Below are 12,779 nucleotides of genomic sequence, written 5' to 3' on the forward strand. Positions count from 1 at the left end.
ACACACCTAATCTGGTACTTTCACTAACAACATATATGTTAACAGTCTAGCATCAATGCACGGAAATCTAGAAAAAGAGAAGGAAGTAAAACAGCTTTAGTTAAAACAAGCAGTAATACAGGCATTACTTACAAGTTACTGAAAATTCCTGGATGGTATTCACAAGGACAAAAAAATGACTTCCGAGTGCTTGTTGGCAATATAGTCTTTAGAATTTCTTTTTATACTATATTTTAGAAGCATTGCAGCTAAAGAGGGAATTGGAAACTGAAAGTATTTCAGGCCATATTCAATCTCTCTCCCCCTCCCCTCCAAGGCTGTGTGACCTTCTTCCTATTCCCTCCCACTTAAATAGGAAATAGTTTAACAACCAACAAGCACTTTTTTTTGCTAGTCAGTCTAGCAGTTTCTTGGCACATAAAAAGTAAATATTTAACAGGATTGCACGAGAGGAAACAGGGAAAGTGTATGCTTAAGAAAGAATAGGAAACAGAAAACTGACAATATGTACTGAGGGAAATACATAACAGTATTTAGTAGTACATGCCAAGTATGAAATGAATGTAGCTTTATCTGGATTATTTAATACTTGCTTACCTAGAGAGGAACATGACTTTTTTTTTTTAATTGACATACAAAACATTACCCAGGGAATCTTTAAGCATTTCCAAAGTGGAAATCCTGCTATTTAAGGGAATATTAAGAGATTGTGCATTATTATTTCTAATAGTGATTACAATTTTCAAGCATATTTTGAAGCAGATTACACTTAACCAAGCCAAACTTGATGAATTTAGGATCTCCAACTCACAAGGCTTCTACTTGTAGTGCTAAAAAGAAAAGCCTCAGACATGCCTCCATTGTACTGCACCCCAAGCAGCAGGGAGCTGCAGTAGAAGGCATCTTCTTTCCTTTATAAAATACAGTGGTACCTTGATTTATGAGCATAATTCATTCCAGAAGCATGCTCGTAATCCAAAGTACTCGTATATCAAAGCAACTTTCCCCATAGGCCATAAAGGTAATGCTGACAATTCGTTCCACAACCCAAAAGGTGCCAAGGAACTGGGAATAAGTGGCGAGGGGTGGCCTAGGGGTGTGTACCTGTCGGGTGCTGCAGTTTGTAGGTGGCCAGCCGCACATGCACCCATCGGGGTCCTTGTACAGATGAAGGCAGCGCAGCCTCAAGGAAACACCTCCTCCGTCTGCCAGCTGCTGGAGAATCCCTGAGCCCACGCAGCGTGGCTTCAGGGGGATGCCTCTTCCGTCCGCCAGCCGCTGGAGAACCCCCCTGAGCCCATGCGCCGCTTCAGGAGGATGCCTCTTCCCACCAGCCTTCCACGCCGGGTGCCTTCCGCACCCTGTTGGAGAGCCTCTGAGCCCACGCAGCCAAATGCCGTCCCACCTGCACATTGCGTATGATTACGCACATCAATCATCGATATTCTGTGTGATCATACACAATGTGCAGGTGGGACGGCGCTCGGCTGCGTTGGCTCAGAGGCTCTCCAACATGGTGTGGAAGGCTGTCCGGTGGACGGAAGAGGCATCCCCCTGAAGTGGCGCTGTCTGCAGCTGTAAGTGCTCATTTATCGGGGCAGCGCTCAGTTTGCGAGACAAAAGTATGCTGAGTGTTTTGCTCGTCTTGCAAAACACTCGCAAACCGCGTTACTTGGAAACCCAAGGTTCCACTATACTAGCAGACACTCGCATGCTTACAGCCGACCATGGGGGGAGTTCCAAATGCACTGGATGCGCTTCTTCCGCTTTGTGCCCTTGGGGGTCCGCTGTCTGCATGACTGCAGCCGCTTGGAGCACTTGACCATGGCCCGCCTGGACGGCTCCATCGAGATCTTCAACCTGGCCACCAAATTTGGCAAGCCGGATATGACCCACGGGCTGTAGTTTGCCCATGCCTTATCTATAGGATTTCAATGTAGTTCAATCAGTACTGGCGTTACATGATCGAACCTCTATTTGTAGAATATAAGTCATGCTGCTGTGTTCTGCATTAGTTGTACTCTTTTCATTTGCTTCTTTGATAGTCCTGTGAGACGTGCATTGCTGTAGTCTAGTGTTGACAGTATTATTAGTTGGACGAGTATCTCGCATTGCTGGCGGAGGAAATAGGATCTAATCTTTTCAGCTTTTGAATGGTGGCATATGACATCCAAATTGTGTTGTTGATGTAGTTTTCAAACATTAATGAGTTGTCTAGGGTGACTCCCATAACTTTTGGTAGATTTCTCTATGTTAAAGTTAGCAATCAGTGTGATGGAGGAAGGGATTGCTGTGTCTTTTGCCCAAACCGTAGCTTGTTTTTTCCTGTATTTAATTTAAGGTGTTGCATTGTTGCCCAATTTTTTATTTAATTTATGGCTAGTGATAACTTGATGATGAGGCTGGTTGGATTTAGAACTATGGGGATTAGTAGAAGGATGTAGTCTGCATACGAGAATATCCATCCTCCGGGGTCTAGTTTAATTAAATTTAGGGTGGTCATGAATTTGTTATACAGTAAGGGAGAGATAGAAACATGACAGATAAAGGCCAAATGGCCCATCCACAGCAGCCATTATCTCCTCCTCTCCCTAAGAGATCTCATGTGCCTGTTCCACGCTTTCTTGAATTAATCCTCCTTAGATTACTCCTTAGTGTATCACCTCTTAACTTCATCCTATGACCTCTCATCCCGGAGCATTCTTTTAAATGAAAGATATTTGCCTCATGTGCATTTATGCCATGTAAGTATTTAATCATCTCTATCATAGCTCCCCTTTCCCATCTTTCCTCCAAAGCATACATATTAAGATCTTAAAGTCTGTCCCCATCAACCATTTTAGTAGCCTTCCTCTAGACCAAGGGTGCCCACACTTTTTTGGCTTGCGAGCTACTTTTAAAATGACCAAGTCAAAATGATCTACCAACAATAAAAAAACACAAAGCACACTGTACGCAGAGAAAATGTTAAATTATAATTTATATTCAGGTTTTCTTTCAAAGAGGTCAAGGCAGATGACTTTAAAATATGCAATGTCACCTCAGTAACAACTATACAAAAATATACAAATATATCCCTCCCCTTTTACTAAACTGCAATAGTGTGTGCTGAATGTTTCAAGTTTCAAGTTTATTATTTGGCTTGATTAACCGCCTTAAACAAAGTTTCTAAGCGGTGTACATTTAAAAAGTTACATAGATTAGGTAACAAAACAGTCCATACAATTAATAAATAAACTTATTATACTAAAATTAACATTGTTAAACACAAGGTGAGGAGGGATGAAATACAATTTGTAAAGTAAAGAAAAGACATCAAAGGAAAATACAAAAGGGTAATAAGACATTTAAGGGGAATAAAATAAACAAAACAATAAGATAAAAGATTAACTTGCAAATGCATCTCTAAAAAGGAAAGTTTTTAACTCGTTTTTAAATTTTACAAACTCTTTCTCCTCCCTTAAAAACATAGGGAGGGCGTTCCATGTCTGCGGTGCCGTACAAGAGAAGATAAATTGTCTCCTTGTATTGATTATTTTTAGAGAGGGAATAGATAAAAGATTTTGTTCGCTAGATCTCAAGGTTCTCTTTGCAGAATAAGGGATAAGTAATCTAAATAAAAATGCTGGGGTCTTATTATATAAAGTTTTAAAAATAATTGTACATAATTTATGAGTAATTCTATGCATAACAGGAAGCCAGTGAGCCTTTTTAAGGAGTGGTGTTACATGATCAAACTTTTTGGATTTAGTTATTAATTTAATTGATGCATTCTGAATAATTTGTAGTCGTTTTATTTCTTGTAAAGCAATTCCTTTAAATAGGGAATTACAATAATCGATTTTAGATATCACCAGAGAATGAATAAGTATATTTAGTGCTTTAGAACAGAGAAATTTAGAAATAGAACGAATTTTCCGCAATCTGTAAAAGGTAGTTTTCACAATGCTACTGATATGGTCATGAAAGTTGAGTTTATTAGAGAGCTGCACGGGAACGGAGACAACGGGTTCCCCCTTCGGGTCACGGGGATCTCATGGGGACGCCCACTAGGGTCGCGGGGATCCCATGGGGACGCCCCTCGTGCTCTCGGGGATCCCGCGGGGTTCAATGCCGTTCCTACCTGCCCTGCTGCGAGGCCTCGTCTTCCATTTTCTTCTTGCCCTGCTGCAGCACACATAGCCAATCGGAAGTCTTCCCCGATGTCAGCGCTGACGTCGGAGGGAGGGCTTAAGCAAAGCCCTCCCTTCCTCTGACATCAGCGCTGACATCGTGAAGACTTCCGGTCGGCTGTGTGCGGCAGGGCAGGTAGGGAGAAGGCAGTGGCTTCCAAAGCGGGGGGGGCGGTCCGCCTCGGGTGCAGCCGTGAGGGGGGTGGGGGGGAGTGAGTGTGCACAGCTGGTCAGGTCCCCCGATCGACCGACAACAGGCCCTGCCGACAAACCTCCCTGCCCTGTAGCCGCAAATCTAAATTACCTCTTACAGCAGCTTCAATACTCCAGCTGCTGTAAGAAGGTAATTTAGATCCGTGGCTACAGGGCAGGGAGGTTTGTCCGACCGGGCCTGTTCTGTTGTCGGTCGGGTGGGGAAGCGCCACAAAGGTAAGGGGCAGGGAGGGAGAAAGGAAGGAAAGGTGGAGTGGAGAAGAAAAGACGCTTAAGGGAAATGGGTAAAACTGAGGGGGGAGAAGGATGCTGAAAGCACTGGGGAAGACAAAGGGGTGGAGAAGGACGCTGAAAGGACATGGGGAGGACGGGAGGGGGGGGAGAAGGTCTCTGAAAGCACATGGGGAGGACAGAGGGGGGAGAAGGACCCTGAAAGGACATGGGGGGGAAGACAGGGGGGGGAGAAGGACGCTGAAAGGACATGGGGAGGACGGGAGGGGGGAGGACGCTGAAAGCACATGGGGAAGACAGAGGGGGGAAAAGGATGCTGAAAGGACATGGGGGGAAGACAAAGGCGTGGAGAAGGACGCTGAAAGGACATGGAGAGGACGGGAGGGGGGAGAAGGACGCTGGAAGGACATGGAGAAGACAGGGTGGAGAAGGACACTGAAAGCACATGTGGAAGACAGAGGGGGGGAGAAGGATGCTGACAGGACATGGGGAAGATGGGGGGAGAAGGACGCTGAAAGGAAATGGGGAGAGAGAGTGGGGAGAAGACGCTGGCAGGGAAGAAGACAGATGCCAGACTATGGGGGGAGCGGAGGGAATTAGATGGGTGCCAGACCAATTTGGAAGGGGGGAGAAAGGAAGAGGCACAGTAACAGAGCAAATGGAAGACGCAGAGAGAAGAGAGACAGTGGATGGAAGGAATTGAATGAGAACATGAGGAAAGCAGAAACCAGGCAACAAAGGTAGGAAAAAAATTTTTTTTTTTTTTTTTTTGCTTCAGGATAAAGTAGTATATTAGTTGTGTTGATAAAAATTTATAAACATTAGAGGCTCTGGTAGAAACCCGTTTACAAAGTATGTATTCTTCCCAATTAATATTTCCAAATTAATAGTCTTTTTGCTTATTTTTAAATGGGTTTCTACCAGAGCCTTTAATTCAGTAGCATAATTAACTGAAATAACTATTTCTGAAGTTTATATGGACGGGCGGGGACGGAGGGGATTCCTCGCGGGGACAGGTGGGGACGGAGGGGATTTATCGCGGAGACAGGTGGGAGTCCTCACGGGGACAGGTGGGACTTTGGCGGGGACGGGTGGGATTTCTGTCCCCGCGCAACTCTCTACTCCCGATGTTCTTAGGTTCCCTGCACTAAAAACCACTATTGCAGTTTAATAAAAGGGGGCCTAGAGCAAAATATAGACAGCAGATATAAATTCTCAAAACGGACACATTTTGATTACGAAACTGGAAATAAAATCATTTTTCTTACCTTTGTTGTTTGGTGATTTCATGACTGTGCATCCAATATTTATTTCTTCATCCTTCATGCTTCCTATCCTCCAGACCTCATTCCATTCCCTAACCAACATCTCTCTCTGTCACTCCATGAGTCCAACTTTTTTTCTCTCTCCCTGCTGCCCTTTCTTTCTCTCTCCCTGCCCCCCAAGCCACCGCTGCCGATTTCTCCCTACTTCCTCGATGCTGCAAAAGTCAGGCCCGCAAGCCTCGCCTCCCTTTCTCGGTCAATTCTGACATCGGAGAGGAAGTTCCGGGCCCAGAACTTCCTTTTCGATGTCAGAATTGACGTAGGGGGGGGAGGGGGGAAGGAGGCTTGTGGGCCCGGCGTGAGCCTGGCTGTTTGATGTTGCCCTTGCGATCTACTGGTAGATCGCAAATGACCTTTTGGCCACCCCTGCTCTAGACCTACTCCATGCTCTTGTATCTTTTGAAGGTGTGGTCTCCAGAATTGTACATAATTTGGCAGAGGAAATAGGGGATTCTTGTGGCACTCTGCATGGTGGAGTCCAATAGTCTGAGTAGACTCCATCTTTCAGACCTCTCTCTTGAAACCATTTCAAGATATGACATTTTTTCTCTCACAATCTCCCAGGCACAAACCTATAACTAGCAGTGCATTGGGATCACCACCTAATATTTCCAGTGTGGAAGAGAAGGCAGAATACCCTATTTGTAATTTCAAGGACAGAGCTCCCCTTTTAACAACATAAGAACATAAGAATAGCCTTACTGGGTCAGACCAGTGGTCCATCAAGCCCAGTAGCCTGTTCTCATGGTGGCCAATCCAGGTCACTAGTACTTGACCAAAACCCAAGGAGTAGCAATATTCTCTCCACATACTAGTATATTTATCCCTAATTGCCTATTGTTTCCCTCTTTACAACATTAAAGATGATTTTTTTCAGTTACAAAAGAGAATTTAACTTTATTAAAAAGAATTGACATTTCTTAAAAGGAGAACTATAGACTATAATACTATTTTTTATTTGATCATTTTAGGTTTTACATTTTTGAGGGTATTTTAGCCAAAACGATCAACATCAACTTGTAATAAACACTTTAAACATAATTACCACAAAGAAATAGCATAAAATAAGTAGATGAGGAGGTTGGCTCTCTCACAAAGGATAACCATTACATTTAACAAAATAGATTAATAAAAGCTTTTAGTTAAAAAAGGAAAAAATATTTTATCCTTTATCTTTACAATGTATAATTTTCTAAAGCTATAAATATCACAATTACAAGCATAACTTGAAATAAAGAACACTCTTAATAAAAAAAGAAAATCGGGTGAGCGCAACGTGGTTCTTCAACACACTCACCCCAGCATGCAACAGAATAATTATAACCTCCACAGAAAGTTTCTCAACTCACCACCCTCTCCCCAACTTGTTGTACCCCCCCAGTGCTCCTCTTACAACAAATAACTTTTTCACACTTCAAATCACCATCATTTCCTAGCAAAGCTCCCCATCTTACAATATGTCAAGGTCGTTAGTTTATAAGGAACATACCAATCATCCATTTTAGTCACCACCCCTCCCAATCTGGCAAGGCAGCCATCAAAAACAGTTTAGAAAAGCTGATTTCTGCATCATTCCAATCAGGGGCAGTGATACAAAACCACCAATACAATTGATGCCTCTAAATTCATATCTAAAATTAGGGACAATGTGAAACACAGACTTCTAGAAGCCCTGGATGATTTTATACCCCCAAGTCACAAAAAAGGGGTAATACAAATCCCACTTAAAAAGGGAAAATCCAAACCCCAACGCATATGCAAACACGTCCTCCAACACCTCCCATCTCTACCACCTTTCATATTAACCAGTAATACTGGGGTTTAGTACCACCACATATGAGCTTTATATCCATTTTCCATCAAGGAATGAGCAAACCCTAGAGAATTAGTGTGATACCATGTACATTCCTACTCTGTCATAGAAAGCACCCAACCCAGATCAGATTCCCAAACCTTCATATATTTTAGGGGCTCACCCTCTTAACATTAAGACTGGCATAGACAAACGGGTTTACATGCTTCTACCAGCAGATGACTTCAGTGACAAGTATAAAATGGGCTGTACAGCAAGAAGCCACCTGCTAGACAAGAACCCCCAGAACGACCCTTTAAATTTTTTTTCTTGTGATCTTCCTTTTATTTATTTATTTTTTTATATGGAAATCAGAGAAAAGAAACTCTCCAGTTCAACTTTAACAGCCCATCGGCTAAACCGGTGAACTAGATTCTACTGCCCAGAAAGGAACGTCCGACTCCCCACAGTGACTTAAAATATTCAACACCTCATCCCATCCGGGACTACTTTTTACTTTTCTGCTTACCCCATGCCATACTAAACACTATGCAAATTATACCTCAGGTGAGTCCTATGCCAGTCTGGATGGACTAAAAGATTGAAAATTAGCAGGTAAGGCCTAATTTATCCTTTTATAGCATCCCTCCAGACCAGCACAGATGAATGGCAGGTACCAAAGCAGTGATCATTGGAGCCCTGACTGAAATATCCATGCACCAAAACCATATCTTGCTGTGCTTGTAAGTCCACCCAATAGTGATGCACAGAAGAATGCAGAGAGGACCAAACTGCTGCCTTACAAATATTCACAGGGGATACCAAAGAACACTTTACCCAGGAGGCTGCTTGCCCCCTCGTTAAATGAGACCTGAAGAAAGCAGGAGTCACTCTGTTCTTTCACAAATAAACAGAAGCAATAATTTTTTTAATTCAGTGAATAATGGTCACCTTGGAAGCTGCCTACCCTAACCGATGGCCTTCTAAGAGACTAAAAAGATGCTCAGAAAGACAAAACTCCTGAGTCCATTTGGTAAATGCATGCAATACTCGCCTGACATCCAATTTGTATAACTGCCGCTGATCTGAAGCACCAACCCAATCCCCTAACACTAAAAGAGAAACTGTCTCGCGTGAAAAGGCATTACCACCTTGGGCAGAAAGGAGGGAATAGGATGCAAGACATGTTCCCTCTTGAACTCTGGAAAAGAAGGTTGATAAGAGAACACCTGTGTCTCCAAAAACACACCTTGCTGATGTGATGGCAGCCAAAAAGACTGCCTTCAGGGTGAGATCTTTCAGAGAACTGGTTCTCAAAAGCTCAAAAGTAGGCTCAACCAAAATTGACAAGACAAGACTGAGATCCCAAGAGGGCACCATAGGACACACTGGAGAATGAAAACGATGAACCGCCCGCAGAGAGCAGACCACATCTGGATGAGCAGTTAACTGTTTTTCCTGAATCACTTCCCAGAAAGCCACCAAGGCCACTCCAGAACCCTCAAAGACGACTAGGCAAGGCCCTTCTCTACTCCGGCCTGCAGGAAATCTAAAAGCTCTGGTAAGGAAGCTCACAAGGGAGCTACGGAGTGCGAAATACAAACAAATGCCATATTCTGATGTACGCATAAGACGTGGACAACATCCTAGAACCTAACATGGGTACAATCACCTGGCCAGAGTAACCTCTTCTGGTCAAACATGCCCTCTCAAGAGCCAAGCTGCAAGACAAAAGGGAGCTGGATCAAACAGGCAAATGGGATCCTGCAACAGAAGAGAGTGAGAGAGAAGACAGAGGATCTATGTACCACGGCTGACAAGGCCAATCTGGAGCCTCTAGCACTACTAAGCCAGCATGGCAGCTGATGTGAAGGAGGAGCCGATCGATCAGGGGCCAGGGTTAAAAAACATACAGTAGCCAGTCCATTGGCCAAACTTGAACCAGCACATCTAATGTCTCCACTCAGCAATCTCTGTGGTGACTTAAAAACCTCTGAACTTTGGCATTGTGAAAGTGGCCATCAAATCCATCAGCAGATGGAACAATCATATTGAAGGCCTCATCCACAGACTCCATTTACTTGGGTTCAGAACATGATGACTGAGAAAATCCATCTGGATGTTCTCCATCCCAGCAATATGAGTCACCAAGATGTCCAGAAGATGAGCCTCTGCCCACTCCATCAATACAGCTGCCTCCTTCTCCCTTGCCGATTCATGTAGGCCACTGCTGTCGCATTGTCCGACATGACCCAAATCCCCTTCCCTGTTACCAAGTTGCAAAAAAAACAAGCAAGACTAGAAGAATTGCTCTGGTTTCGAAGCAGTTGATCAATCAAGTCGACTCCTCAGGAGACCACATCCTCTGGGCCGAGTGACCTAAGCACTGTACCCCCCAGTCACTGAGACTGGCGTCTATAAAAAAGACCATCAACTGCTACTGCTCCAGGCCCATCCCTTTGATCAAATTGTTCGCCCTCAATCACCAATGTAAACTGTGACAAACCAGTCCTCACATGGGCAGTGGGACTGAGGAGACCATCGATCCAGCAGAGCACATTGCAGCAGATGCATGTGAGCCCACAACCACTGCACTACCTCCAAGGATGCTGCCATTGACCACAACATTTGAAGGAAGTCCTGAAACTGAGGGAGCTGGGAACCCAGGAAAGAACAGATCTAACCCTGAAGCTTCTGCACTCTGGCCTCCAGCTCCCCAAGCTCATGTCAAACTGAATCCCCAGGTATTCCAAGTGCAGAGATGGAACTAGATGACTCTTGGCCAGGTTGATTACCCAGCCCAGCATGTAGCAATTGGACAACCTGTTCCATGGCTATTACACTATCTTTGTAAGACTTTGCCCGAATCAAACAGTCATCTAGGTATGGATGCACAAGGATTCCCTCTTGGCATAATGCCGCCACTACCACAACCATGACCTTGAAGAAAGATCAGGGAGCCGTCACCAGACCAAACAAAAGCGCACAAAACTGAAGTGTCTGCCCAAAACTGCAAAGCAAAGGAAATGGTGAACACCTGTATCAGTATGTGCAGATATGCCTTCATCAGATTGAGAGAAGGGAGGAACTCTCCCAGCTGCACCACCAGAATCACCGACTAAGGTCTGCATACGAAAAAAATGGAACTTGAAGGGCTTGATTCATCCTCTTGAGGTCCAAAATGAGATAAAAGGACCCTTTTTTTTGGAAGTCACAAAGTAGATGGAATAACGACTAATCCTCAGCTCACCAGGGGGAACAGGAACCACCACCTTGAGATCGATCAATTCCTGCAGAGTTTACTATTCAGCTTTCCATTTCCAGGGAGCCAGACAAGGGGACTCAATAAATACATCCAAAGGTTTGAGCAAACTCCAACGCGCACCTGTCACAGACCACCTCCAATACCCATTGATCTGAAGTAATCTGGGTTCACCCATAATAAAACTCCCAAAGCCTCGCACCTACCGGCACAGGGAGCTGGACCCGAAAACCTTCATTGGGCGGGAGGAGACAGAGGCATTGCCCCCGGATTTACAGTCCCCACGATGACTGCCCCAAAAGAACTGCACATAGCTCTGATACCATGGTAAAAATACAACAGGGTGGGAGTGATTTTTCTCTTACTAGTAATGCTCAGCACAACAGCATGAAAATTATATACATGCTATTTGTGTGGTGAATCGCTGATAAACTGGTGAAGAACTGTGCCTGGTACTTGCTCAGAAGAGCAATCATTAGGCACAGCTCCTCTCTCCTGTCAAGCTGCTTTCCGTGCCCTATCAACTAAGCTACAAGACTCTCCAAAGCCGCTGGCGGCTTCAGGGCTTTCCATGTCACTCAGCTGTTCAGGGCAGGAACAGCAGCTTTTCTTTTTTTTTACCCTCTCCCCATACCTTCTAATGAAGATCAGCAGGAGGGATATTTAAGTTTTCTTGCCGGCAGGCCTGCCTCTTCAAAATGACGGGCCTTCCCCTTCCCGGTGAATCCTGGGATGCACTGTGAAAGGCCTAAGGCCCTGATTGGCTCAAGCGCTTAAGGCCCCCTCCTCGCAGCAGCAATAAGGGAATCCCTGCAGTAAAAGAAAATCCTCTCCAAAGTCACCTAAGAATCCTATCTGTCAACTGCCTCTAGCATTGCACAGAACTTGCAAGTGCCTGACACATCAACCCCCCAGCCAGGAGCAATCTGCACACTTCTGGAGCTTATCACTGTGCATCATGGGAGGAGTAGAATCGCATGAGAACTGGCCCAGCAAGCAAGCGCTCCCTGACCAAAACCAAAGCCTCAAAAGTTGCTGATAAGAAAGAAGAAGCCCTCCCTTACACTGAACTTAGTGCTTGCCTGTTAGTTTTAAAAAAGGTTTACCAAACAGCACACACCTTCCTTTCTCTTACAGATTTTTAAAATCATAATAGGCAGACCCCACAGGCTCTCTAAGCTGCGGTCAAAGCAACAGCAGCTGATACACCACTAAAGAATTGGGGAGATGAAGTAGGGGGACAGACTCAGCTGTCCGAGTATGACACCCTTGAGGCTTAAGAAGACCTCTGCGGGCCCCCGCCTCTGGCCAGCAAAACAAGAGAGTTAATGCTCAGATAGAAAGATAGAACCATATTCCTCCTCCTTCCCCCCCTTTCTTTTTAACAAACTGAGCACAAGCTGGGACTGCACAGACTTACCACCTCTGCCTGCTGGAGACTGAGAAAGGACTGACTTTAAGGGACTGCACAGCCCACTTATACTCATCACTGACATCATCTGTTCTCAGTCTTCACCTGCTGGTAGAGATGTGTAAACCCATTCGTCTTTGCCAGTCTGGAGGAATGCTATAAAAAAATAATATTTGAAAAAATTGCTATCAACCTGTGATGTTTGCATTTGGTGTCCTAACTTTATCTAGACAGTTGTCTGGGTACCGGTTTGAATATTTGCCAGCACTTGGATAACCTCGGTGGCCAGGCAAGACCTAGATAGTCAGGACTGGTATCAGGACTAAGCCTGACCTTGAAATTTCCAAGACAAGTTCTTTGGGTCAGTGCTGCA

At 44.6% G+C, this 12,779-nt stretch overlaps 1 protein-coding gene across 16 annotated transcripts in view; it reads right to left on the minus strand.

The window, feature by feature from the left end:
- Window positions 1-12,779, minus strand: part of LOC117360845 (protein AF-10-like) — a 206,017-nt gene that overhangs the window by 50,255 nt on the left and 142,983 nt on the right. For 5 of the 16 annotated variants that reach the window (XM_033945354.1, XM_033945349.1, XM_033945343.1 and 2 more), the window contains exon 1: window positions 133-303. The exons of 8 other annotated variants lie outside the window; for them this stretch is intronic. Coding sequence is in view for 1 of the 8 variants with exons in the window: in XM_033945353.1 (XP_033801244.1) it covers window positions 12,769-12,774 (6 nt within the window). In the remaining 7 variants the exon portion in view is untranslated. Of the gene's footprint in view, window positions 1-132; window positions 304-6,874; window positions 12,775-12,779 lie in introns of those variants that run through there. 3 more of the 16 variants (XM_033945360.1, XM_033945355.1, XM_033945353.1) reach the window with 1 other exon arrangement.

The sequence above is a fragment of the Geotrypetes seraphini genome, chromosome 5 (assembly GCF_902459505.1).
Source record: "Geotrypetes seraphini chromosome 5, aGeoSer1.1, whole genome shotgun sequence".
In the NCBI taxonomy this organism is placed as follows: Eukaryota; Metazoa; Chordata; class Amphibia; order Gymnophiona; family Dermophiidae; genus Geotrypetes; species Geotrypetes seraphini.